Source organism: Calonectris borealis, chromosome 20 (genome assembly GCF_964195595.1).
Source record: "Calonectris borealis chromosome 20, bCalBor7.hap1.2, whole genome shotgun sequence".
Lineage (NCBI taxonomy): Eukaryota > Metazoa > Chordata > Aves > Procellariiformes > Procellariidae > Calonectris > Calonectris borealis.
The window spans coordinates 7380058-7404866 of NC_134331.1; the positions used below are offsets into that span (position 1 = coordinate 7380058).

At 61.0% G+C, this 24809-nt stretch overlaps 2 protein-coding genes across 5 annotated transcripts; both read right to left on the bottom strand.

Annotated features, from left to right (window-relative positions):
* Positions 1-11: 11 nt before the first annotated feature.
* SPATA20 (spermatogenesis associated 20) lies at positions 12-11429 on the bottom strand. Its single transcript, XM_075169667.1, has 16 exons — positions 11327-11429; positions 10112-10249; positions 9779-9843; positions 9210-9364; positions 8827-8970; positions 8351-8552; positions 8141-8271; positions 7943-8047; positions 7376-7450; positions 6959-7171; positions 6613-6805; positions 5683-5851; positions 5026-5234; positions 4697-4896; positions 4493-4573; positions 12-533 (listed from the first exon to the last, which is right to left on the bottom strand). The coding sequence occupies exons 1-16, from the start codon at positions 11356-11358 to the stop codon at positions 363-365; spliced, it is 2283 nt and encodes a 760-aa protein (XP_075025768.1). The 5' UTR covers positions 11359-11429; the 3' UTR covers positions 12-362.
* Positions 11430-11566: 137 nt separating this feature from the next.
* EPN3 (epsin 3) lies at positions 11567-21471 on the bottom strand. Of its 4 annotated transcripts, none has more exons than XM_075169674.1 (10): positions 21075-21471; positions 17729-18384; positions 17198-17316; positions 15459-15542; positions 15064-15171; positions 14870-14954; positions 14312-14620; positions 13329-13439; positions 12718-12939; positions 11567-12595 (listed from the first exon to the last, which is right to left on the bottom strand). In XM_075169674.1, the coding sequence occupies exons 2-10, from the start codon at positions 18297-18299 to the stop codon at positions 12285-12287; spliced, it is 1920 nt and encodes a 639-aa protein (XP_075025775.1). In that variant the 5' UTR covers positions 18300-18384; positions 21075-21471; the 3' UTR covers positions 11567-12284. The 4 variants fall into 4 exon arrangements, with proteins under 4 accessions (XP_075025775.1, XP_075025776.1, XP_075025777.1 ...); XM_075169675.1 differs by lacking the exon at positions 21075-21471 and adding an exon at positions 18932-19688; XM_075169676.1 differs by lacking the exon at positions 15459-15542.
* Positions 21472-24809: the final 3338 nt, after the last annotated feature.

A 24809-nucleotide genomic window follows, 5' to 3' on the forward strand; every position in this document is an offset into this window, starting at 1 on the left:
TGACTTCTCCATTAACGCTGGGATTTATATTTAATTTGTTTTCCTTTTCCTCGGCGAGAAGAAGGGAGGAGTGAGTGCGTGTGCAGGGGGAGGAGATGCTCCTCGGTGGGTGTCTCCTGGCCATGCCAAAACCAGCACCAGGGACCAGAGCCGGTTCTGCCAAGATGCTGCCAGAGCAGCGGTGCAAGCAGAGCCCGACCTGCTGCAGGCAGGGAAGGGCACAGCTCCACGGCACTGCCAGGAACCATCCGGGAGGCAGTTGATGCCCAGGGTGGCTTTATTACAGGTCTCTCCCATGTTCCCAGGCTGGCATGCCAGTCTGTCTCCCCCTCGCCTTCCTGCAGGCAGAGGGGCCGAGGCACTCACGGGCAGAGCATCCCACGCAACTCCTGGGGCGAGGTGACGGGCAGGGAGCAGGCGAAGTTGCTGCAGAGATAGGCGGTGGCTTTCCCGTCCTTCCTCTCCAGGGACGCAAGGAAAGGCAACTGGCGGTAGAGGAACCCAGCGCTGTCTCCATCTGCTAGCATCAGCACCTGCGGAGAAGGAGCTGTGAGAGAGCAGCCAGCGCCAGCCAGCTGGTCCTTCCCTCCCCGCAGACATGCCAAGCGCTGGCAGCGTCCTCCCACGCACTCGCCCGAAGACAGGAGGAGACGTGGACCCGAGGGGACCCGTGCCAGCCCTCCGCCAGGGTCCCACGGCAACCACCCCCGCATCGCGCCTGCGCCGCAGGGAGCCCGTGGTCCACACCATCCCCGGCAGCTTTGCCTCTCTTTTCCCTTCCAGACACCTGGCAGCTGGGGATGAAGCACAGGGACTGGCGCACACTGGCCCGGAGGGGGGCTGCCCGAGCCAGCCGGCTCCCTGGGGACACCCACCCAGCCCAGGGCAGCCCCAACCCCAGCACCAGCTGCAGCATCGCCCCTTCCCACCCTGCACCCAGCTCCTCCTGCCCTCCAGATGCTTCCCAAAAGCCCAGACACCAGCGTGCAGTGGGTCAGGGGCTCTCCCAGCTGAAACGGCAGCAGCAGCCAGGGGTGACAACAGGGCTGCCGTGATAATTAGCTTTTCTGAAAGGGAAAATGTTTGTCAAAGCCTCAGGGCTTGCAGGCTAATCAGGGGAAAGGCCAGGAGCTGGCAGGGAGCCTGGTGCCGACACAGAAGCAAAGGGTGAGCAAAGCACAGACCCTTCCCAGGCCCAAGGCACGGCAGCAGCATCCCACTGCCAGAGCACACGGCTGTCCCTCGCTTGTGCCTGGCCCCAGCCGCACACATGTGCCCACCGTGGTGCCTGCTGAGCACTGGCACGCTCGCCACGTTTGCGCTGCTCATGCCGCTGCCACCGAGGGATGCTGACACCAAAGGCTGCCACTACCCTCGCCAGCTACCGAGCGGTGGCACGCACACCTCCCACCACGGCACTGCTTGCCCAGCGCACGGTATCCTCTGCCACCGGCCCCGGGGCCAGGAGCGAAAGCGGCACCCACACCCAGCAGGGACGTCGCTGCAGCCTTCCCCGTGCCTGGCAGGGGCTGCCCTCACCCCGTGTCCCCAGGGGTCACCGCGTCCCCAAGCCCTTGCCCTGGACAATAGCTGCTGCAGTCCCGTCCTGTCCTGATCGCCCCACATCTCCCCCTCGGCCCCTGCCTTGACCCAGCTCCGGCTCAGCCCCTTTCCCTGCCTGCCTCCTGCTCCCCCCCCCCAACCTCCTCCCCCCCTTGCCTTTGTCTGGAATTAATTCCAGGAGTGATTAATTACCAATTCATGTCCAATCTGAAATTCATTATTCATTTTTCTCACAAGCTCCCTAAGGTCCTCTTGCGGGGCCAGGATGAAGGCGAGCGACAGGCTAGCGCTCTGCAGTGAGGAGATAATGGGATCCTTCATAATTACCCTAAAGACCATTAACAGGGCAGGGATCTATACCAGGAGCCGGGATCCAGCCTTGGAGCAGGGATTGAACCCTCTCTGCTCCTGGCACCAGGACCCCCAGGGGAGCAGCCACCAGCATTGCCCCCAGAGCACTCGCATCCCCACGGCAGCGGCTGCTGCCTGCGGCAAAGGGCTCCTCCGGGCACAGGGTCCATTTAAACCTGCGACCTCAATGCTGTTTTATCATCGGCATCTCGTTACAGCAAGGATTTCAATGTGAGGTTTGTAAGGAATTAATTACTAGAACGACCTAATTAATTGTGTTCCTGCAGACGGGCCTAGCCCCCAGCATCCTGCTGGCACCAAGGGAGTGGGGGTGGCAGGGGACACAGCGGTGACGTTTCCCCCAACTCCTTGGCAAAGCTGATTCCCAAAGCTGCTGCATCCCCGGAGCGGATGACCTGGGGCTGCTCCGTCTTGGGCAGCTTCTTGGGGTGGGGAAGGAGAGATGGGGAGCAGCTGGAGGGGGCTGAAGGTGGGTGGGAAAAGGAGCACCCACATCTCCCTGCTCTGTGTGATGCAGCACAGAAAGAGGGATGGCTGTCAGGAGGCGGCAGGCTGCTCCCAAAGCCAGCGTGACCCTCTGAGCAGTGGGATTCTCCTCCCTTCTCCCCACCACCTCTGCAAGGCGAGGAGCCATCGCTACTGACGGAGATCAGGCTGTCTGCGGGGAATGAGCGTGGCACTGGGGAAGCCCCCGTGGGGCTGTGCTCCTTCCCGGCAGAGATCCTCCTGCCACATTCCTTCTTCCAGGAAACAAACTCTGGCTGCCGAACGCGACGGCTCCTGATCCATCCCGCCATCACAACATGAGACACACACAAGGGCAGGCACGTCCAGCCCCCCGCCCTGCCTATTGCCAGCCTCCAGCTGCAGCCCCCCGTGCACCCCTCCACGCACAGCCCTCGCACGCAGCCCGGGTGGGCGCCACTATCCTCGGGCAGCTCCCAAGCACCCCGTGGCTTCATTCCCCCACAGAAATATCCATCTAGAGCACCCAGCCCTCCTCTTCCTCCATGCTCTGAGGAAGGCAACAGCCTGGGGGAAATGGACCTGTCCCTGGGGAGCAAGCTCCCCCACCGGCCAGGCTTGTTACCAGCTTAGCAGGGGGGAACCAAGCTGCACGGGAGGAGAGGGAATGGCTGCGCTATTTGCTCTGCTCAAGACCCCGAAGCTGCTGTCTGCATCTCCCCCCGCCAGAGCCCGCGTGGACTTAGGGGACCAATGGCTGAACCAGCTGCAGGGAAAGGGAGAGGGTTATTAGCAGCGGCACTGGGCTTCCCACCGCCACCGCGTCCCTTCTCGTCCCTGCAAACTGGGTCACCCACTGTAATCCTTCAAAGGGAGGGAGGAAGAGCATGGGAGCAGAGGCCTCGCACGCAGCACGGGGATCGGCATGGCCAAGGGCGCTGCTGGATGGGAGACGGCAGAGGAAGGACGGAGAGATGCATCCCCGACTCGTGATCCCGGGCAGAAGTTGTGACCATCCTCCAATACCGGCGTTAAACACCGCTGGGCACATAGGCAGAGGGCCAGGGACGAAAGCCTCCATGGGGTGAGCTAACGCAAGGACAGAGGAGGGAATCCCATCCTGATGGCTCGGCCCTCCCCAGTTCACCCCAGCCGGGATTACAGAGGGAAACTGGTGCTTTGGCCCCAGTGCCAGCTCCCCACGTGCTGTGGCTCAACATGCCAGTCCCTGGCACCAGGACCCCGCCAAGAGCGGATGAATCCAGTCCAGAGGCTGAAATGCTTGCCCGCAGCCCAGCCCCGCTTCCCTCAGCTCAACAGCCTTGCCAAGGCGTGAGCCATCCGTCCCTGGGGCAAGGACACTGCCTGCCGAACGTGACGGGCACCAGCTGCCGCGCTGCCCTTCCCTGCCAGCTCCGCAGGCAGCAAACAGCTCCATCCCCGCGGGCAGCACGGCCCCTCCGTGGGATGCACCAAGTGACGCATCTCTGAGCGGGGACACAGATGAGCGAAGCAAAGCGGTAACCCCAGCGCACAGCGACAGCTCGGGGCAAAGCTTTTGGGAAATGCCAGCCCCTCCCAGCCAGGGGTACCCCCAGCCAGAGCCAGGTACACCCTTGCCGCTTCCCAAGGATGTAAGGGTGGCTCCAGGCAGAAGGTGACCCAGACACTGGCTGGATCTGCACCGGGCATGACACATCCACACCGGAACGAAAGGTTTTCCCTTGGGAGAGCAGCGCTGGGGACACTGGGCTCAGGCTGAGAGCAGTGTAAACAGCCAACAGCAACAGCAGCCACTGCTGCAGCCGCTCCCTGGGCTGCGCTGCCAGCGCTCCGTGCCAGGGAGAGGGGTGCAGGGGCTCAGCCGTGGCCCTGCTGGCTGCGCTTACAAATATGGAAAGGATAGGATGCTTCCCAGAAGGGAGGCAGGACAGAGAAGGAGGAGGATGGATGCTACAGCCACAGTGGGAGAAAGGATAAAGGCACCAGCAATGCAGGCGGCAGCGGGGAGCGTGATGGCAGCTGGCAGGGAGCGGCTGCGGAGGGGGCAGGGGAGGGCTGGCAGGGCTGGAGGCAGGGCTGGCACCTCTACCTTGTTTGGGCTGAAGACGGAGTGGACGCAGCGCAGCATCTCTTTCGTGTCTTCTCCTTGGGGGTCCCCACAGATAATGACCTGTCCAGGGAGAGCGTGGGTGGCAGGAGGGAGAAAGCAGAGAGCTGTGGTTGCACCCACACCACTGCCAGGCCCCCTCCCTGCAGCAGGTCCCGTAGGGGACACACGAGCCCCAGCCCGTACCTGTTTAAGGGTGTGATGGAAGACAGCAGCAGCCCGGGCCATCTCTGGCAGGGTTATCGGGATCTTCTGCAGCCTCTCTGAAAAGGCGGCCAAGATCTGCCCGGCTTTTTCCACCCACTCCGTATGGCCGGAGTAACAAGCTGCTCGGAGCAGGTTTGTGACAGTGACAGAGTTGGCGGTGGGCTCTGCTCCGTCTTGGTCTGCAGGGAACATCAGCCCAATGCCTTACCACCCCACGGCTTGGTCCTCCAGCCAGGCATCACCCCTGCCCTCCCTAAGCTGCCCCACACCATAACCCACGCAGAGCATGGCCATGTCCCCAAGCTCACCATCCTTCAGGCGCAGGAGCAGAGAGGGATCACCAGCCTCGCTGGAGAAATACGCAAAGCCTTTGGGGTCCCAGAAGAGCTTGTCTTGCATATGCTGGAGCTGCAGGGCCCACTCCAGCCAGCCCTGCTCCAGTGATGCTTCGTACAGATCAAAGAGAGCCTGGATGACGAAGACGTAATCCTCCAGGAAGCCCTGGATGGGCACGGCACTGCAGCGGCAGACAGGAAAGGAGCATCAGGGTCTCTACACTGGCCAGGTGGGAAATGTTCTCCAACCCTACCTACTGGTCTCTGCTACCTGAGGAGATGCCACCTCAGAGCTCAGTCCAAGATAAGCAGTGGCTGTACCAAGTCATCAAACAGCTCAGCCCCAGGTTTCTGGATGGTCGAGAGGCAGCAGGGGAGGGCAGGGCAAGACTTCTGCCAGCTCCAAAGATGAGGAATGGAAAAGGATTTGACCTTAATTCCTCCTCACTGGGTGGGGGGCACTAATCCATCCCAAACTGCACCAGAGGCAGTTCTGCGCAAGGCAAACAGCCTCCCTCTCTCCAAGTTCAGTCCTGCCTGGAGGAGGGGAGGACGTGGACCACTGGGGACCTGGGTAGCTCCCGCAGGGTGGCCAGTACGTTCAGAGACACTCTCTGTAGCACTGCTCACCTCTGCTCCACCGTGTTGTCTTTGCCCCGGTAGCAGCTCCGCAGCAACCTCCCACTGGTGGGGTCGAAAAGGTGTCTCTGCAGGAAGGCAGCTGCCTGCGCAGCCCGGCTCACGTACTTCTGCTCAGCCAGGGCCACCCCAGCCTGGGCAAAGCCTGAGATCATCAGCCCTGTGTAGGCACAGACACGGGGACACGCTCAGGGGGGCAAAAGGGACCGGCGGAGGTGTCAACATCTTTCCTTTAAAGGATGCTCAGTGTGAAGCTCATCCTCCCTGACGTTCGAGGCAGGTCAGGGCTCAGTCATCAGCTCTTCCACTCAGTTCACACTACTAAGAAAGTCACTTACTGTCACCAAAGAGAAGGCCAGCAAGAACTAAGCTTTTGCTTGTGGGCAGAAACAGGGCTTAAGAGAGTCTTGCAGGATGTGGTATAACTCCAGCTCACACCAGCTCCAGACCCAGCTACCCAGGCATTTATTGCTGGGAACAGTGCCTGGGGTACTGCAGTTATTACCTGCGGGTAACAAACACCTGGACAGACGGACACAGAGCTGTGGTCCCCCCGCTAATGCAGCAGCGCAGATGGGCTCTGTGCCCTGCCTGGGTCCCGGATCCCCTTCCCCAGAGCCCAACCGGGGGAGCCAGGCTGAGCCAGGGGAAGAGTTTTGCTGCTCTCTGCTGGCAACAGAGGAGGAAAACAAAGCTAGAGCAATATCCCGACCCTCGGCAGCCCCACGGCTTGCAGGTGTGGGGCAGCTTCCCCCAAGTGGTCCCACAGCCCTGGATCCCAGCCCACCCACTGCCTCCGTGGGGGGCTGCCCAGTCCCAGCAGGACTCGTTGCTACAAGCCCCCAAAAATGTGCTGGCCCCGGCCAACTGCAGTGGGGTCCAGCCAAGGCACGCACGCCCCAGAGCTGAGCCGCCCCTCACCATTCCACGCCGCCAGCATCTTGGTGTCCAAGTGTGGCCGCGGCCGCTGCGCCCGGGCTGCAGACAGCCTCCGCCGGCCCTCCCGCAACAGGGCACCAAGCTGCCCCAGCTCCAGCCCAAACCGGGCCGCCGTCAGCTCCAGGGAGCACCGGACAATAAGGACGTTCTTGCCCTTCAGCTCCTGATGGGGGTCCTGGAAGGAGAGCCCCTGTTATACAAATGCTACCAGGCTGAGGAGGGGTTGGACCCCACATGCTTTGGGGCTGCTCTGCCATCCCCCCATGCCCAGGGATGCGGGTCCCCCACCGATGGTCCCGGTACCAGGCAGGTTTTTTCTCTCCCTCACCTGCATGGGGCTCACATTGCCGGTCTCCTTCACTCCGTAGTGGTATATGAAGACATCTCCCAGGGTTGTCCCCTCTGTGGCCCCCTCGACAGGGTCAGGAAGGAGAGCCCGGATTTCCTCGGCCGCCCACACACAGAAAGCTCCTTCTCGCTTCTCTCCGGATGCAGTGGTCGGGTAGGAATCCGCATCTTCTGCACTGTAGAAACCTCCTGCCTGGGAAAAGAGCAACCTCCAGCTACCGGGACAGCACCTTCAGGCGGCTCCCCATCACTGCTGGGCTGGCAGTCCAGCCAGTGAGCCGCAGCAGTGCCCCAGACTGAGCTCAGCTGGGAAGGGAGGGAGGGAAAAGCAGCCCCGAGCCACGTCCCAGGGCAGGGTTAAGCAGCTCCCTTTGACCCAGCTCAGGGAACAACCTACCTGGTCACTCAGGTCCCGCGAGACGTAGAGCAGAATGTCTTGGGCGACATCGGCAAAGAATTCATCACCAGAGATCTGCGGGAGGCACAGGGTGGATGTCAATGTTACAAGGGACAGAGGGGAGGCAAGAGACACAGCAAGATATAACAAGTGATTCTGATTTAAAGAGCTAGCAAAGCGGGGAAAACACATTTGAACATCCAGGGATTTTAAACGTGGGATGGATTCAGAGTAAGATCTCTGATGCACTGGAGAGCAACCCTGGAGTTAGACCAAGGTCAGAGGCAGCAGCACATGTTTGCTGACTCTTGCAAAGACCAGCCAGAAGGCTGTTCCCTCCCCCATTATGCTCAAAGCCCTGGGGCTAAACTGTCACGGATTTGTGCAGCGTTCCTGTCCAGATGAAGACCAGTGGATGAAGGGGAGCATGGGATCGTTCCATGCCCATGGGATGGGCAACATCTTGGGAACAGGCTTTGAAGCTGCTCCCCAAACCAAGCCAGCCCTCCCCAGCCAGCACTCGGTGTGCCAAGTGAGCCTCCTTGCAGAGGGATGCCATGGCCGTACCTGAAATGCTCTGCTATACGTAGCTGCCAGCTGCCCCTGGTCATACAGCATCTTCTCAAAGTGAGGGACATGCCAGTGCTTGTCGGTGGAGTAGCGGTGAAACCCCTGCAAAGACCAAGTGGACACATCTCCACCCCATGCCTCCAGCCCATGCCTCCGGGGCATGCCAGGGGTTTACCCCTGAGGCTTTCCTCCTACCTGACCGATGTGGTCATGGATGCCCCCATGGGCCATCATCTTAAGGGTATGCAGAGCCATCTGCAGTGCCCGGGCACCTTCTGGAGTTGTTCGGTGCACAGCCCAGTACGTGAAGAGGAAATTCAAATTCACTGAAATACAGGGAAAAAGTGGAGGCTGTGAGGTGGACTCTGCCCCACAGCGGGGCTCAGCAGCAGAGGCCAGACTGACCTGGGGTGGGGAACTTGGGGGATTTGGAGAAGCCACCATAGTCCTCATCATAGGAGTTGGAGAGCTGCTGGAAACAGGTGGCCATCACCTCTTTGGATGGTGGGGGTGACTCCTGGCCCCGCACACGGATCTCGGACCTGTGTAGCAATGCTTCCAGGATCTTCTGGCTGTTCTCCAAGAGGGCATCTTTGTTCTCCTTCCACTAAGATGCAGAGCGAGAAAGTCAGTTCTTCCATTTTTTGTCTCTCTTTCTGCTTCCTGCATTGCACCAGTCCAAACTGCACCTTCGGTTCTCGGTCCCCCTCCCCAGATCAGGTCCAATCCATCTCTAACCCAGCCAAAGCTCTGACATGTTCTCTGGGCTACTGTTTCTCATGACTGTATCTTTTAACTCAGTCACCCATCACGCCCAGACCAATTTCCCTGCGGCCCCTTTGGTTCAGCACTGCCTGCTGTACGCCATTCCTGCTCCGTACCTGCTCTGCGATTCGGAGCAGCACAGTCCGAAAGCCAACGCGATGAACTCCATCTTCAGGAGGGAAGTACGTCCCGCCTACAAAGGGCTTGAGGTCTGGAGTCAGCCAGACGCTCATCGGCCAGCCACCTCCACCGCTGGTTGCCTGAAAGACGAATCACAGGTGCACCAAGGTCACGCAAGAGGCACCCTCTGCTCTGTACCCCTCTGGCACGTGCACATGCCTCACTTGAGGACAGACGTGTGCTTCTTTCCATCCCTGTGATCATGCGTGGCCCCATTCAGACCACCCCACATACTGGTTCTTCTTGCCTGAGGAACATGACCATGAACCTCATCTTGAGACAGCCAAAGCCTCCCAAGTCCTGCCTGTGCCTCCCTTACCTGCACAAAGGTCATATACACTTTGTCCACATCTGGCCGCTCCTCACGATCCACTTTGATGCACACGAAGTTCTTGTTCATAATCTCCCCGATCTCCTTGTTCTTGAAGGACTCCTCCTCCATCACATGGCACCAGTGGCAGGTGGAGTAGCCAACTGAAAACAAGCTCAGGCGAGTGAGGAAAGGCCCTTGGCAGGGAGCAGGACAGGCGTTATGGGGAGATCGCTCAGAGGTGGGACACCCTGCTATGGGGAACAGCTGCTGCCCCCCTGGAGAAGAGGTGGAGGAGAAAGGCCTTCTGTGAGCATGGAGGCTTGCAGGGCCTCCTGGGCTCTCCAGCTCTTGCTCCTAAAATCTGGCCAAGGACTCTGGTAGCCAGGAAGGCCCCTGGATGCAGCCCACCTTCAGCAAGAGCTATTAAAGCCCTCTCTCGCTGGCAGAGAATTAGTGCCCAGTGTCCATCCTTACCTACGCAGCTATTCACACACAAGCTCAGGACACAGCCTGGCTTATCCGGTCATCTGCCAAACAACATGTGGGAACATGAAATATGTCTTGTTTCTGGTTACCTGACAGGAATATCAGCTTGTTTTCTTTCTTTGCTTTATCAAAGGCTTCCTGACCCCAAGGGTACCTGTGGAGGGAAGACAAGAAAGGAGCTTCAGGGGTCACTGCTGCCAGGATTCATGGGCTCCTCTAAAGCTGCCTGAGAAGCTGCTGCCTGGTGGAGAGCGGTCAGGACAGCCCAGGGCATGGCTGGCTCAGAAGCGTGGACCCTGAGCCCGTGGGGAGCTGGACAGGAGGCCAGGCTGCTTTGCCTGCCATCACTTCCACAGCAGTGAGTCCCTCAGCCCCACGGACGCATGGAGAGGAGGAGGGAGAAAGGCACCAGTCGCTCTTACCAATCCACGGGGTTGTGAGCATGCTGCAGGAGGTAGGGGGACTTCTCGTTAATCAGGCGGTTGGTGTGACGAGGGATGCTGGGGGGGCTGGTTGTCCCCCCTGTGGCCATGGTCACACTCCCCGTTAGAAACGTGCACCTGCGACGCCAAACAGGCTCATCATTTCCTTGCTCACCACAGCAAGGCACAGCCCCTGGAGAGAGCTGTGATGCCCCAGACCAGCACCACCTTCACCCTGGCTCCCTCGGGTGCCTGGTACAGCCCCGGGACAGGGTGCTGCTCCCCACCCCTCGCTATTCGCTCCCCGTGCCAGGGGACCGCTCTCAGCCCCAGGGCTGGGCAGCTCTGCTGGGGCTCGGTCCACCTCCGTCCCCTCCCCAGGACCCTACAAAGTCCTCCGCACTTGCTGGAGGCTCAGGCAAGGCTGCTCTCCTCCGGCTCGGCATCCCCGGGGCTCCCTCACCTCCAGACCCCGACCCACCACCAGCATCCTTTTGGAGGGTTTTACGGTGACAGTCACCCGACAGCTGTGGGTAAGGGAGCAGCATCTGCAGGATTTGACCTGTGTGTCCTCAGAGAGGAAAATCCCCTCCTGTGGGTGCATGGGTAGGTGCAGGGTCAGGGCTGCACAGGCTCTTGGTGGCGAGGGGAGCGAGGGACAGGAGGGGACAAGAGAGAGCCTCCTGCTGCGGGAGGGATGCGGGGCTGGGGCGCAGGGATGTGGAGGGGGCGCAGGGATGTGGAGGGGGTGCGAGAGGGGTGCAGGAAGGGGGTGCGAGGAGTGTGCAAAGTCATGCAGGAGGTATAGGGATGCAGGGAGGATTTCAGGGAACGCAGAAGGGGTGTAAGGGTGCAGAGAGGATTTCGAAGGGATTCAGGGGGGTATAGAGGGGATTTAGGGAGATACAGGAAGGGTAGAGGGCATTGCAAGGATGCAGAGGAGAATTTAGGGGGATGTGGAAGATCCAGGGAGGATGTAGGGGATATAGGAGGGGTGCAGGGATGCAGGGAGGATTTAGAGGGGTGCAGGGCAGGTTTAGGGAGGTGCAGGGGGAGGCAGCGGTGATGCAGAAGGGCTGCCAGGTGCCGCAGCGATCGCTGCCCACCGCCCTGCAGGGGCGCAGCCGGGACCCGCAGTCGCCCGCCCCCGGAGGCCGGACCTGCCCCTCCCGGCGCCCCCCGCCCGGCCCGGCCCGGCCCGACCCCACCCGGTACCTGCGGGCCCGGCGCAGCGGCGCCGCGAACATGGCGGCGGGCGCGAGGCGGAGCTGCCGCCGCTCCCCGTGACTGGCCCGAGGCCTCCGGGGCGGCACCGCCGCGGCCTGGCCCGGCCCCCCCCCCCCCCGGGCCCGGCCTCCCCCCACCCGGGCCCGGCCTCCCCCCCCCGGGCCCGGCCTCCTCGCTGGGCCCTGCCCACCCCCGCTGCCCGCCCCGGGAGCCGCACACCGCGTCCGTCAGAGCATTTTATTGTCTCGCAGGCAGCCCGGAGCCGCCGCTCACCAGCAGCGCCGAAGCACCGGCGCCCCCCGCCGCCCCCCTAGACCCGGAGCGGGGCCCAGCAGCGGGCGAGGAGGCGGCTGCCCCTGCGGGGGCCCTGCCCGCAGCTCCTTCTGGAGGGGGCCGGGGGGCTGAGGGGGGCAGCGAGCGGGAAGGGGGCGAAGGGCTGGCGGGCGAGGCGGGAGGCGACAGCCAGGGGAGCGTGAACCAGCCGGGGACCCCGGCGCGGGACAGCGCCTGCCCAGGGGGGGGAGTACAGGGTGGGGGGAAACCCCAGCTGCCCCCGGCCCCAGCGCTGCCCCAACTCCCCGCAAGCACCGGGGCAAACCCCCCTACCCCGGGGGACCCATCCAGCAGCGAGACCCCGTGTACCAGTCCAGCCCACTGCACCGGAGCCCCCAAACCACAGCCCTTAGGAGAGGCCCCGCCACGGCCCCTACACCGCCCTCGGCAGCGGCTCCAGCCTTCGCAGGGGAAGGGGGTCCCCTCTCACCCGTCAGGCATGGGGGCTCATGCTGGCTGCCCCCAGCCAGCGGGCACGGGGAGGGGGCTGGCGTGGGGGGCACACTCCCTTGCAGTTAGCAAACCGCAGGCCCCCCAAGGTCTTGGCGGGAGAAAAGGCCGGGGGGGTCTGTAACAGCCGGGGAAGGGGCGAGAGTCTACATGTCCAGAGACTTCAGAGGAAGGGGTTGAGCCCCCCCGGTGGGGCCGGGGGGCCGCTCAGCGGCAGTAAAGGCTGCGGCAAGTTGCTGGGGAGTTCGGGGAAGGCGCCGGCCTGGGGGAAGGCACTGGCAGAGGCGGGGAGGGCGGCGGTGGCGGCGGGGACGCTGCTGAGGGGCAGAGGCAGGGACGCGCTGTAGGTCATGGAGTTAGCAGGGAGGCCTGCGGGCAGACTGGGCACCGGCGAGCTGGTCCGCATCTGGTTGAGCGTCGGCTTGGGCTGCTCAGCGAGGCTGAAGGGGTTGGTGGGGGACGGCGTGCTCAGACCTAGCAAGGAGAGGATGGGACACGTCAGGGCAGCCATGCTCCTCCTCCTCTTCCTCTCCCAAACACCGCTGCCCAGCCCAGGGAAGCCCCCCAGCAGCCCTCACCGCAGCACTGGCACCTACCCGAGAGAAAGGGGTTGCGCGTCTTGGAGGCCGGTGCAGGCGCAACCAGGGAGTCCAGGTTGACCAGGGAGGAGGCGGCGGGGCCGAGGAAGGCCTCGGGGGTTTTACAGTCCTTCCGCTCCTTGCCGGATTCGGGCAGGGAGTCAGCCAGGCTGGCAAGGTCGAAGCTCTTCGCCCCGTCCTGCCTGGTGCTGGGGAACAGGTCGCCAAAGGGGTCCGGCTCTGGGGTGGGGGGCGGAGATGAGGCGCGTGAGCCACCGCAGGTGACGGCATCCCCCATATCACCGCACAGGGCAGCTAACGGCACCTTGCACCCAGGTCACAGCTTGATGTGGTGGGGCTGAGGCTGCGGCATGGTGTGCCCGAGCGCCCCTCAAGCCACCGCCGGAGGCAGTGGGGTTGGGGACATGGGTGCACACAGGGACCGGGGCTGCCCCCTCGGCTGCAGGGCAGCCCAAGCCCATGGCACACACGGTTGCAGGTTTGGCCATGCCAGCAACCAGCCACGCACAGCCTTGGCCAGCCCTGGAGCTGCCTTCCTGCAATGGGCAGGGACAGGTCACCGTCCCCACCTGCCCAAATCGGCCCCTGCCCGCTCCCCCAGCTCTTACCCACGGGGCTGTTGGACTTGGCAGAGGAGGGTGGCTGCGAGGGCTCCTGCTCCGGTGGCTCGGCTGGCTCGGGCGGCTTTGCAAACAGGTCGAAAGCGTCCCCCCCTGGAGCTGAGGGGAAGAGGTGAGACTCAAGGAGGGGAGCAAGCGGGGAGGTGAGAGGCGGGAGATGTACAGGCAGGAGAGAGGCAGGGAGACAGCAAGGAGACGGAGAAGAGGGCGTGCGGTGGGGGGGCACGGGGCTGGGGGTCGGGAACGTGCACTGGCCCGGGGAGGGCTAAGATGAACCAGACCATTGGGGGTCACTGCAGACCAAGGCAGCCCCCACACTGCTCGCAGCCATCCCCCCGCAGCAGGCAGGTCCCTTTCCCAGCCCCAGCAGGGACAGGCGGAGGGGACAGGTCTGCAGGAATGCTTTAACAACAAGCACTGGCCCCCAGGCCGGATTTTGCTCTCCTCCCCAGGGACCAAAACTGAAGGCAGCACACGCGGGACCTCCATGGAGCCGGAGGAAGCACCGAGGAGGAACCGAGAGTGACACTGAGCTCTGAAACACAACCGCTTCCCCATCTGCAACGTGGCACCTGCGAGCAGCAACCGTCCCGTCCCGGCAGGGCACATGGGCAGGTTTGGAGCAAGCAAGCAAACAGGTATCACCGGGGGGACACACACTGTCACCCCGCTGCTGGAGCAGTGTGGCGGCTGCTATCCATTCCCATGGGAGAGCTCCATTAACTGTGCCATGTTAATTAAAGCAGCCTATTCTTATTCTGTGCAGAGATAAAGCCTAAAAGTTCCTTGAAGTCTTCACGAGGGGTGAGCAGAGGTCCTGCTGCGGGGCAGGAGAGCGGGGATGGGTGTTTGCAGAGCTGGCTGCAGGAGGAAGGGGGGAGCACCCCGGGATGCCCACTCACAGGAGGGCAGTGATGGCCAACGCTGCTTGCAGTCCCCAGCAAAGCCAAAACACCGATCGAGCCCCTTACCAGGGTTAGGAGGTTGCTCTGCCACAGCGCCCCAAGGGTCGGCAGCTGGCGTAGAACCAGAGACCTGGGTGGGGGGGGATGCCGTCACCCAGGGGTCCGCAGGAGGGAAGCCAGAAGACAAAGGCGCCTTTCCCCAAGGGTCAGAGGCTGCAGTGGTGCTGGGGGGGAAATCCCAGGGCCCAGCGGAGGTTTGCTGGGATGAGGCGCTCGCCTGGGAGAGGGGCTCCCCGCCAGCAGCTGGGACTGGCACCCAGGGGTCAGCTGCACCAGCCCAGGCAGAGGCTGCCGGCTCCGCTTTGGGTTTCATATCTGAAAGAAGAAGGGAAGCTGTGGAAGAGGGGAACGGTGCAGGGCACGGAAGGATGCTGAGCAGCAGGGATGTGCCCGAGGAACGATGGCTTCCAGAAGCACCACCTGGGCGTGCAACAGACCAGGCAGCGGAGGGAGGAGAAGCAAGAGGTCCTTACTGTTGAGCTCTTGGGGATTGGGGAAGGACAGAGGCAAGGGAGAAGTTTCTGCCACTGTCCCAACCTTTGGCAGCCTGTGAGTTGCCCCCACCTGACATATCCCATGGGTCAGCAGACGTGTGGCTGGAGGGGGCTGGCGCCGGTCCGAATATATCTGCCAGCTCCAGGATAGAGGACTGTAAACAGAAAGGGAATAAAGAGGTGAGGGAAGCCCAGGGCAGACCTGCGGGATTGCCCCAGAGCCCAAGGCTGGCTCTGTGGCCATCCAGGCCCCCAGTGCTGTACCTGGCTTTTCTTCATCTTGTCTTCTTCCTCCTCTTCCTCCCTGCCCTGGACAGTCTCCTCCACAGCTCTCTGCATCAGGGAGTTCTCCCCTTGCCAAGCCCTCACCTCCTGTGGGGACAAGTGACGGGGCCCGTGAGCTCAGCAACTCTGCAGTCAGCACCTTCTCCAGGAGACAGACCCAGCACAGGAGCTGCCACCGCATCCCCGAAAAGTCCCAGCATCTGAGCAGACGGCTCCTCTGGGGCCAAGCCCACCAGGAGAGCACTCAGCAGACAGCCCGGAGCAGCGAAAGCAAAGCGGGCGCCGGAGTGAGGCAGCATTTCGGGCTCCGGCGCCTCAGAGAGAAGCCCAAGTGCAAGGAGAGAGGAGTGCCCGGGGCTGGGGGGCACAGGTACCTTCTCGTGCTCCTCTTTGCTCAGCGCAAGCGCTAGCTGCAATTGCCTTTCTTCATCTGTACTGGAAATTGGAGGAAGTGGCTTCTGCCAACAGAGGAAATTGGGTGACATTTCAGCTTCCCCTCAGCTCGCGGGACTGCTTGGAGGTCCCTGTCCTCACCACCACCTCTCCAGTGGCCTCTCGCCTGCCTGCGCAGCATCTCTGTGCCCATCCAGCTGGCTTTGCCTGCAGACCCCCAGCCCAGTGCCCCTACGCTCTCAAACTGGCTCCCACTCATGTTCCCCTGCAGCCACTGCCCCAGCTCCTTCCCCTACCCCATCACCTGCCTCTGCATCTAAGCTGGGACGACCCTAAATTAGGCAGCCAGTATCTCCCCCAGGAAGTTTTCGGGGACTCCGATGCAGTCCGTGGAGGAGAGGGGATCGATTAGGTGTCCCCTCACCTCGCAGCCTGCTAGGGAGGAGGGTTTGCAATGCCGACCTGCCTCAGTTCCGGAATCCTGCCTGGCACCGCACTGCTGGGGTAAAAGCGCCCAGACCTCAGGCAGATTTTGGGGAGAGGCTGTCCTGTACCACCACGACAGCCCTGATCGCAGCCCTGATCACCGCCCCGTGATGCTTGTCCGGCAGCATGGGACCAGCTGGGGCTGGGAATAGGGATGCCAGTGGGGGTGTGCGTGTGTGCACATGTGTGCGCAGCCCAGATGGACTCCAACAGGCAATGCTTTCAAGAGCCTGTTCCTACAGTGCTCATCGCAGCAGTGTGTGGAAGCTATAAATACTCCAATTCCAGGACAAAAATAGGGATATACTCTGCTCTGTCTCTAAAAGAGCCTTCATTGGGCAGGGAAGACGGGCAGCAGCAAGCGCCGTCTCGGAAGCATGTCCCCTGCCCCGGCAGGACTGAGATCGTGGTGCACGGTGCCAGCCCCAGGGGAACGCCCGCCGACCCAGGCACACAGCCCCTCGGTCACCACGTCCCTCTGACTTTGTGTGCCCAACTGTACTCGCATGCTCCGCACGGGCCGTGCCAGCCGGCGGCAACCTCAGCCGGTGCGCAAATAAGCCGTCCCCGGTGGAAAACGGGCCGTGGCCAGCAGATAGGAGAGGGGACAGCCATGGGGGAGGTTTCATGGTTGGGAACAGCAGCTCGCTTGCTGTCCGCATCCCTGCTTGGCTCCTTCTGGTGCTGTTTTCCAGTGCTCCTTCTAGCCCGGTTTGAAAGAACCAGCCAGTGGGAGGGAGCATGCGGCCCCACCGAGCCCCCAGCCTGGTACACAGCCCCAGGGATGCTGCTCGCCCCCCACCCACCACGCAAATCGCAGTGCTGGGCAAGGCATCACCTCCTAAAAACTCCATGGGAAGGCAAGAGAAATGGGGGAGCTTAGACCAGAAGCCCTCAGTGGAAGAGGGCAGCCAGGTTTGGGGAGGGGTCGTGGTGAATCCAGAAGACCCTCCCCAAGTTCACCCTGAGATCTGGGAGGCTGGACAGGTCTCAGCCTGGAGCTCCCCCACCGTCAGGGGCAGGGACAGCCCGTGCCTCCATCTGCCAGCTGGCGATTTTGGATGCCGGGCACAGTGCGAGCAGCCTGGTGCGGTGGCGGGTGCATGCACCGGCCTCGGGCAGCCCCCAAAATCCTCCCTCCTCCCAGGGAAATGACCCACCATGCCCGCAGACAAGGCAAGGTGCAGGGAGATGCCCGGCCTCGTGCGCCCCGGGGCAGGCAGAGCCACCCTACCTTCTCTGCCTCCTCCCGACTCATGGCCAGCGCAAGCTGCAGCTGCAGCTCCTCCTCGCCCGTTGTCTGGGGCCTCGCTTGCTCCAGGTCGGAGGCGAACCGTGGGGATGAGGATGATGCTGGGAGATAACAGAGGAAAAGGGGAAGAAGGAGGTCAGGACTGGGGTATTTTGGGGAGCACATCAGCAGCCTCCCCCAGGCCCCATCCCAACGCTCACAGCAACTCAGTGTGGCTTTCCCAGGGGACGTAGCCCAACATTAGAGCTCCCCACCACGAACGAACCGTGGATTTAAGATTCAGGACCCTGCCAGCTGCCACCACTGTTGGAGTTCACCACTGGCCCAGCCAAACCTCTGCCCGCGGCACAGGATGGAGTCAGGCTTCACCACCACCCCTCCAAAAGGTGGTGGAGAGCTATGGGCACCAGGCGGGTGCAAACCGAATACAACGCCTGCCTCTGCCCCAAAGCAAGCCCGAGCGAGCCGCCAGCCCCACAAGCAAGCCCCCAGGCTCCCGCCAGCAGCACTCACAGTTAAAGGAGGAGGGTGAGCCCCGCGCCCGGCCATAGTCGTCGCCGTAGGGCGATGCGCGGCGGCCGTAGGCGACCTGGTGGCTGCCGCTGCCCATGCCCTCGAGGGCCATGCGCTCCTTGGTCTGCAGCGCGTGTGCCCGCTCCTGCTTCAGCCTCTCCTCGTCCTTCAGCAGTGCCATCACCTGCTTCACCTTCTCTCGGATGTTGATGCCCTGGTCCTTGCCGTCCCGGTCCACATACTGGAAATCCTTCAGCGTCTGGATAGTGTAGAGGTTCTCCCGGCATTGGTGGGTCACCTTCTCAGAGCCGGTTTTGATGAGGTAGTCCAGGAGGGTGAGGGCTTTGTAGACGTGACGCCAGTTCTTGCCGCTGTCGTTCAGCCGCCGCCAGATCATGCCCATGACCTCGGCGAAGGCCACCGTGTTGAAGGTGAGGTCGGCGATCTCCGACATCAAGGAGCTGGGGGGTCCCCAGGGATCATTGGAGGTGGCCTCCCGCACCTTGATCTCTGCCTCCGAGTAGTTGTGCACAATGTTTTTCACCTGCCGGCGCAGCGCCGAGGTCGTCATGGCTGTGTGGTGCCGGAGACCCACCGGCGGCGGGCAGGAACAGTGGAGAAGGGATGGGCGCTCACAGCCACAGCCTCACCAGCGCCTGCAGTGGGGAACGGGGACACAGAGACCTCACCACTGCCCCGATCACCGAGACCCGTCCCCAGAGCCCTCGGCTGGCACCTGGGACACTTCTCAAGGTGAAAGTGCCCATTGTCGGGATGTCAGATGCACTGTGCTGGGCTGCCACTGCTCACTAACCCAAAGACACGCAGGATGCAGGATGCTCAAGGGGAAAAAAATCTCACAGCAAGCCGATACCATCACTGCCACCAAGAGATTTGGCTCTGGATTCAGCAACATTTGGAGGAGATTTTACCCTGCGCTTCTGCTTCTAAAAGCAACCACCCGAAAATGGCAGCTCCCTCCTCCAGATCCTGGCTGCCTCAGCCCCACCGTCCTGGCAAAGCTAGTTTCAGGCCCCTCAGCCCTCGCGCCAGCCAGGGGCTCCCCTGTACTCCCAGATGCGCTATCTGCGGCCGTATGCGGCCCCGCTCGCCCCGGCCATCGCCCCGAGGCTCTCAATGTCGCCGAGGATGCGTTGTGCAAAACCAAAACCCCGCCGTGAGTCAGAGCCTGCCATGACTTACCAGCACTGGCAGCCACTCGGGTGGGTTTTCCCAGCAAACTCGATAATTTTCCTTCCGCGAGAGGCTGTGGGTATGGAAGTGCATGCTGAAGCGGGGTTGCAAATTCGGGGTGCTATTCTCCAGCGTCAGGTCAGCAAGCAGGATGGATAATACAATCCCCCGCTCTGAAAAAGCCCAAGCTGCCTGAGCCTTCTCTGCGCCCAGATGCAGGGCTAGGGCGGCAGGGGCTGGTGCGGCCAGGAGCTGCCCTGGTACCTCCCCAGCGGTCAGTGCGGGTCCTTGGGACGCGCTGCACCCGACAGGGATGCAAAATCACGTGGGTCAGTCTGGACCCACCTTCACGTGAGCCCATCACCACGCCATCCCCTACTCTGGGCTAGTCCTAATCCTCACCTTCTCCCTGCACGGTGGGAAGACACCATTTACCCTTATTTTACCAGGGTGCTAAGCAAAGCCAGGAAGTAGAGGCTGCATGGAGCTGCCTTGCCCTCAGCAGGGCCACACCACAGGGCCGGGGAGCCAGGCTGCTCCCAGAGCTCCCACTGTGGCTGCAACAAAACTACTGGCAATTTTTCCCTGTCCGAGATAACGCTTGTGGGCAGAGGAATATCTCCCCTACGCAGCAGCGCCTGCAGACAGTGATTACTGGTTTCCATCCTACCATCCAGCTCAGGGTGCTGGTACCTCCCTGGACCGCAGCCGCTGTGCCATGTCCAGCCCTCTCCCAGCTCGAGACACTGCTCCCTCTCTCCGGAACTGGGCCGGGGCCGTGCTGACATGCCCACGAGCCACACACAGCACCCACCACACTCCTGCATGACCCGAGCGACCGGTCCGGCACCTCCTGCTCCCGCAGGCCAGCGGCCAGGCGCCCCATGGCTCCGCCAGTAACGTCCCCCATGAGTCAGAGAGGAGCCTGGCACCGCCACGCTCTCAGGCGGCCGAAGTTTCTCTCGAGACGCTTCCCTGTATTGATTCCCTTTCGCAATGCAGCCTGTCAGAGCGGCCTTTGGATCCTGCCGAGAGAGCCCGCGGTGCGGACAGCCACGCCGTTGACCACCTGGCGCGGTAACGCCTTCGGGACAAGGGCAGAGACGCAGCAAAGTCCTCCAGGACTTGGCTCCACACTCTGCTTTCCACCAACACCCAGGCGGGAGATAAAGTCACGTTTTCCAAAGGTGCCACCAGCCTGGCAAACACCGGCAAACACCGGCACTCCTCCTCCGGGGCAGGCCGGTCCCTCCTGCTTCCAACAGGTCTCCTGGCAGGACAAACCCCAGGTCCAGCATGATGGGTTCCGGCACTGCTCGTCCTGGCCGGAGACCCGATCCCAGCTGGACTTCGCCCGCCACGAGATGGCCCGGGAAGTCTGCATGGGAAGAGATGGGAAGGAGGGGCTGGGGCAGGGGTGAGAGGAGCATGGCCGTGGCTGGAGTGCTGCCAGGAATGTTAAAAGCAGTGGGGTTTATCGAACACAATATCCCCCCCCCCGGAATATAAAGGGAGTGAAACAGAAACTGTGCGGGAGATAAGGCGGCAGCACCCGGCAGCTCAGATGGAATTACTGCAGTGACCTTGAGCAAGAGGCTGCCAGGTGGGAGAAGGACACACGGGTGCGGGGACAGGTCCCCATCGCCCCGCGGCCCGGCGCAGGGGACTGCGGAGGCGAAGCGGGGGCGGCGGGGGGGCGAGGAGGAATAACATAGAGCGGGAGCAGGAGGGGATGGGGGGAAGGAGAAGAGGGCAGAGGGGCGAGACGAGAGGAGGAGGGAGGCCGGGGGAGGATTAAAGCCTCGCTCCATCCCTAATCAGGTGCAGGGCTAGGAGCAGCGCCCGACATGGAGGGAGCGGCAGGGAAAGGCTCCCGGCAGAGCCCTCGGCCGCGCCGCCGGCTCCCGCAGCCCGCCCAGGGGTCGCACTCGCACCCGCCGCGGGGCCCCGGGGCCCCGAGCCCGGCCCGGGAGGCGCCGCGACACCGAGCTGCCCGCCGGGGCCCGGCATCCCCCAGCCCGCGATGCTCCGGCGTCCAGAACCTTCCTCCTCCTCCTCCTCCCTCTCTCTTCCTCTTCCTCTTCCTCCTCCTCCTCCTCCTCCCCCCCCCCCCCCGCAGCCCAGCTGCCAAGGGGCGCGCAGCCCCGCTTACCTGCGCGGAGCGGAGCGCGGCCCCGCCGTGCGGGTGCCGGTGCCGGTGGGAGCGGGCTGGAGGCGGCCGCAGCCCGCCCGCTGCGCGCCGCCGAGTTGCCGGGCTGGCTGGGCAGGTCCCGGCGGCAGGTCCCGGCTTAACCCCTTCGGGGCCGCCCGAGCCCCGGCCCGGCTCCCGCCCGGGCACCGGCAGAGGTGCTCAGCCCCCCCCGGTACGGTGCAGCGCGGTGCGGTACCGGCCGCGGGGGATGCGGCGCCGAGCCCCTGCCCCGCCGCATGCGGGAGGCGGGGATGCTGTAAATGCTCAGTCACTGCCCCTCGCTGGCAGCCAGCCAGGCGCTGCTTGCTGCTGCTTGCTTTGCTTTATTTTTTTTTTCCCTCCCCCCCCCATTATTTTTAGACAGAAATCAACGTCCCCGGGCTCGGAAGCAGCTCCGAGGGATGCCGACCCTCCCCACCCTCCCCATAATGCAGCTCCCTCTCTGGTACCCAAGGCCACGGTTGCAATTTGGGTTCGTTAAAATTTTTTTGCTGGGATCTAAATTTGAAGCGGATTCTTCCCCTGCTCTGAACAGCTCCTGGAGCCTGGCTGGGGGAGAGAGGGAGGCATCAGATGACATGAAAAAATAAGTCATGTCTCTCGATCCTTTCAATGCCACCCCCTCTCTCCCGGCCTCTGCCTTCCATTTTGATCACTGACAGGCCTTCAAGTATTATGGATATATATAATCTTTTTAATATTACTGACATTTTCCATAATGGAAAGCATCGCCTGTGTGCTGAGACATTCTGGAGGGGGATCGTGCCTTGCTGCTGATGCCCCCACTGCACAAAGCGCAGAGCTGAGATTCATCTTGCCCCAGGCCCTGGCACTGAAGGTCTGAAGGTCCTGCCTTGAGTTGCAGGGAGAAGGCAGCTGGGCAGGGGGCAGGGGGCTGCGTGCCTCCAGGGGCTTTGCAGATCTCATCAGCCTGACTTTCCTAAGAGGCTCTGGCCAGGCAAGCTGAATGTGCATCTCATCCCACTCCCAGCTGCAGCCTGCAAGAAGAGCACTTCCAGCATCCAAACCATCCTCCAGCTCCCACCACCCAAGATCCCAGCCTTCCTCTTCCTCTGTTCCCAATGCTCCCAGTTCACCTGTGTCAGACAGCTGAGGCAGCCAGCTTGCCCCTCTTCAGGCATCAGCTTTTCATAAGCAAAGTGAACCTCTCCATGGGGACACAACACCCCACAAGCTGCAGTAGAGCTGTACAAACATGGGGTTTGCTAGGTGGCCCACAACCCTGCCAGCAAGGCTCTAAAGCTGATTTCCCTCAGCCCTGGCACAAGCTGGCTGCTCACCCAGACCCCCTCTGCCATTGAGAAGCCTCTGCAAAGGTGCTGTCACCTTCTACTTGCAGCGTTTTCCTGGAATCTCCCTTCCCAGCGTCTCTAATAGTTCTGGCATCTTCAGGCCCCGACTCACGTGATGGGTTTGGTATGCAACTCCCAAGGCCAGAAAGGTCGCTCACCTCAGTTATTTAGCAAACACAACACAAATTATTAACACTAATACAAATAATACCCACATTTGGGAGAGGAGGAATACTCTCCTTGCCTGGCTGCTAGGACTTGGTATTACAGGGACTGGAGCATCCATGCGTCCTTCAGAATGCAGGGGTGACCAGCCCTGAGGGTCTCTGCTCTAATGACAGAACCCACATCTCACACCAGGCCCGTAAATGAGGGGTATATGTTTCTAAAGGTGTTCTGTGGAAGCCAGCTCTAATTCCACTGCAGTTCCAGTCATGTAACTTCCACAAATCAATGCAAAAGGGAAAAAAAAAAAAAAAAAAGGCAGCTGGCTCGGACAAGGCTGCAGCAGCCAAACAGCAGAGTATTGCACTTGTTGGCCCAGCACATCCCTTCCTGTGCGCTGCTTGTATTTTGTCCCTTGAGGACACTCTTGTCCAAGGCTGTAAGAGGCACTGGCAATATTTAAGACAAAAAAATTAGACTATTCACAGCATTCAGGTTTGCTCTCCTTTGCAGAAGCACTTATGCTACCCACCCTGTGCCACCAGGTTCCTCCTGTGGAAGGGGAGGAACCAGCATAAGACATTCTTCCACGGTACGTGACTGATGTGAAACTCCCATCTACCTGTTTTGGTATTAACAAGTTTTCCTGCGAGCAGAGCTAGGAGGCATGGGTCTTGTGAATGGACTTTGCCATCTTGTAAGGTGAGGCTACCAAATAAAAGTATTCCTGCCTTTGAGACAATCACGTTGCCTCTATAATGTGCAGACTCCCTCTTGTCTAGAAACAGATGGCTTGAGCTGTTTGAGTTGAGCAGATTCACAAGCTGATAATCATCTCCAGGGAGGCAGGAGCTATTGTCAGAGCCTGTGAGACACACCCCGACTTCAGGCCTTTTTCCTCCTAATTCTCAAAATGTTGCTGAAATTCTCACTACAGTAATGCTGAGCAGAGACATTCCCTTTGTGGGTTAGTGCCCGCTAAGCCAGAAGAGATTTCTGGCTTCCACAGAAGCCAAAGTGCTTCCCCTCACCCTGCTAAGAGAAAGGATCTTGAAACATGAAGGGCCTCACCTGGCCAGCAAAAAAAAAAAAAAGCTGCATTTTGCCACAGTGATGCCAGGAGCCAAAGGGAAGAATATATTCCTCTCTCCAGAGACAGCACGTGAGTTAAAATGAGAAAGCAGAAGAAAACAGTTCTGCAGAAGGAACAGTTATTTTACACTACGTGCGTCTCCGAGACGTGTGTCAGTGTGGCTGCCAATGTAAAAGAGCACGTGCCTGAGGCACACACGCCTGGTGCAACTGCACAGCAACGTACAGAATTTGTAACAGCAATGCTCAGCACGGATATGCATCTGCTGCCTAAGAACCCTAAAGGTATCACAAACCTAAATTAATAATCTACCCTGATGTCATTTCTCTACAGGGCCAAAGCCTCTCTGGGGAATGCCGTCCAGCTGCTTTAGCAGGAAGACAGCACTTTACTGACATACACCAGGTCTCTCTTGATGCCAGGTCAAGAGAGATCCTGCCTTGGAAACCTGCTCCGACCCAAGCCCAGCTGCAGAGCATGCAACACGCAGACTTGGGATGCTTCCACAAAAAAACTCCATTCCAGTCATGATGCACAAGGAAACGCAGACAGAAAGCGGCGATAAGCCCAGACGCACGCGCAGGCTGACAGAGACAGAATGGGTGGCTCTAACACAAGGTCTAACCATGCTCACAATATTTATGGCATGAATTTCACTCATTTTAATTCAAGAGTGATTAGTCTTGGAAGGAAGCAAGTAAGAGCTGGCTCACAATGGGGCATGGATACATTGAGCTGGATAGAAAGAGATGGCAAGATCAGCACAAGAAATAAACTCGTATGTGCAAAACCAGGCAGAGTGGCACACCCCTTGGGATAGTGCGTTTTCACTGGGATCCTGAATGCCTCAGAGAAGCTTGCTGTCAGTGAGTCCTGAGAGGTGACTGGACAAGCAATCAAGAATATGATCAAAAATAGGATGGATTTTTCTTAGTTACTGTCCTGTACTTGAGCTCATCAGTACAAGGGACACTCTCTGCTCACGCACCTGCTAGCCAAGCAACATTGAGAAACAAACAACACATATCTCATGTTGACTGGCACTTTTAAATCCTTCTTCCTTAGCAGAAATGCCAGTATTTTCTAGTCTTAACAGTTTCTGAGGCTGTGATATTTCTTGCCTTA

Bases quoted from the DNA above. Each gene is read 5' to 3' on its own strand.
- SPATA20 (XM_075169667.1), bottom strand. From the start codon at position 11,358: ATGTTCGCGGCGCCGCTGCGCCGGGCCCGCAG. The intron at 6,806-6,958 runs GTGAGGGAGAGA...CTCTCCTTCCAG, and splicing joins GCAATGTGAGCCCCATGCAG to GACCCCCATCAGGAGCTGAA. The intron at 534-4,492 runs GTAGAGGTGCCA...CCTTCTCCGCAG, and splicing joins CCGTCTTCAGCCCAAACAAG to GTGCTGATGCTAGCAGATGG.
- EPN3 (XM_075169674.1), bottom strand. From the start codon at position 18,299: ATGACGACCTCGGCGCTGCGCCGGCAGGTGAAAAACATTGTGCACAAC. The intron at 17,317-17,728 runs GTGAGTGCTGCT...GTTATCTCCCAG, and splicing joins CTCACCCTCCTCCTTTAACT to CATCATCCTCATCCCCACGG. The intron at 12,596-12,717 runs GTAGGTGCCAGT...TCTCCTTGCTAG, and splicing joins GCGCAACCCCTTTCTCTCGG to GTCTGAGCACGCCGTCCCCC.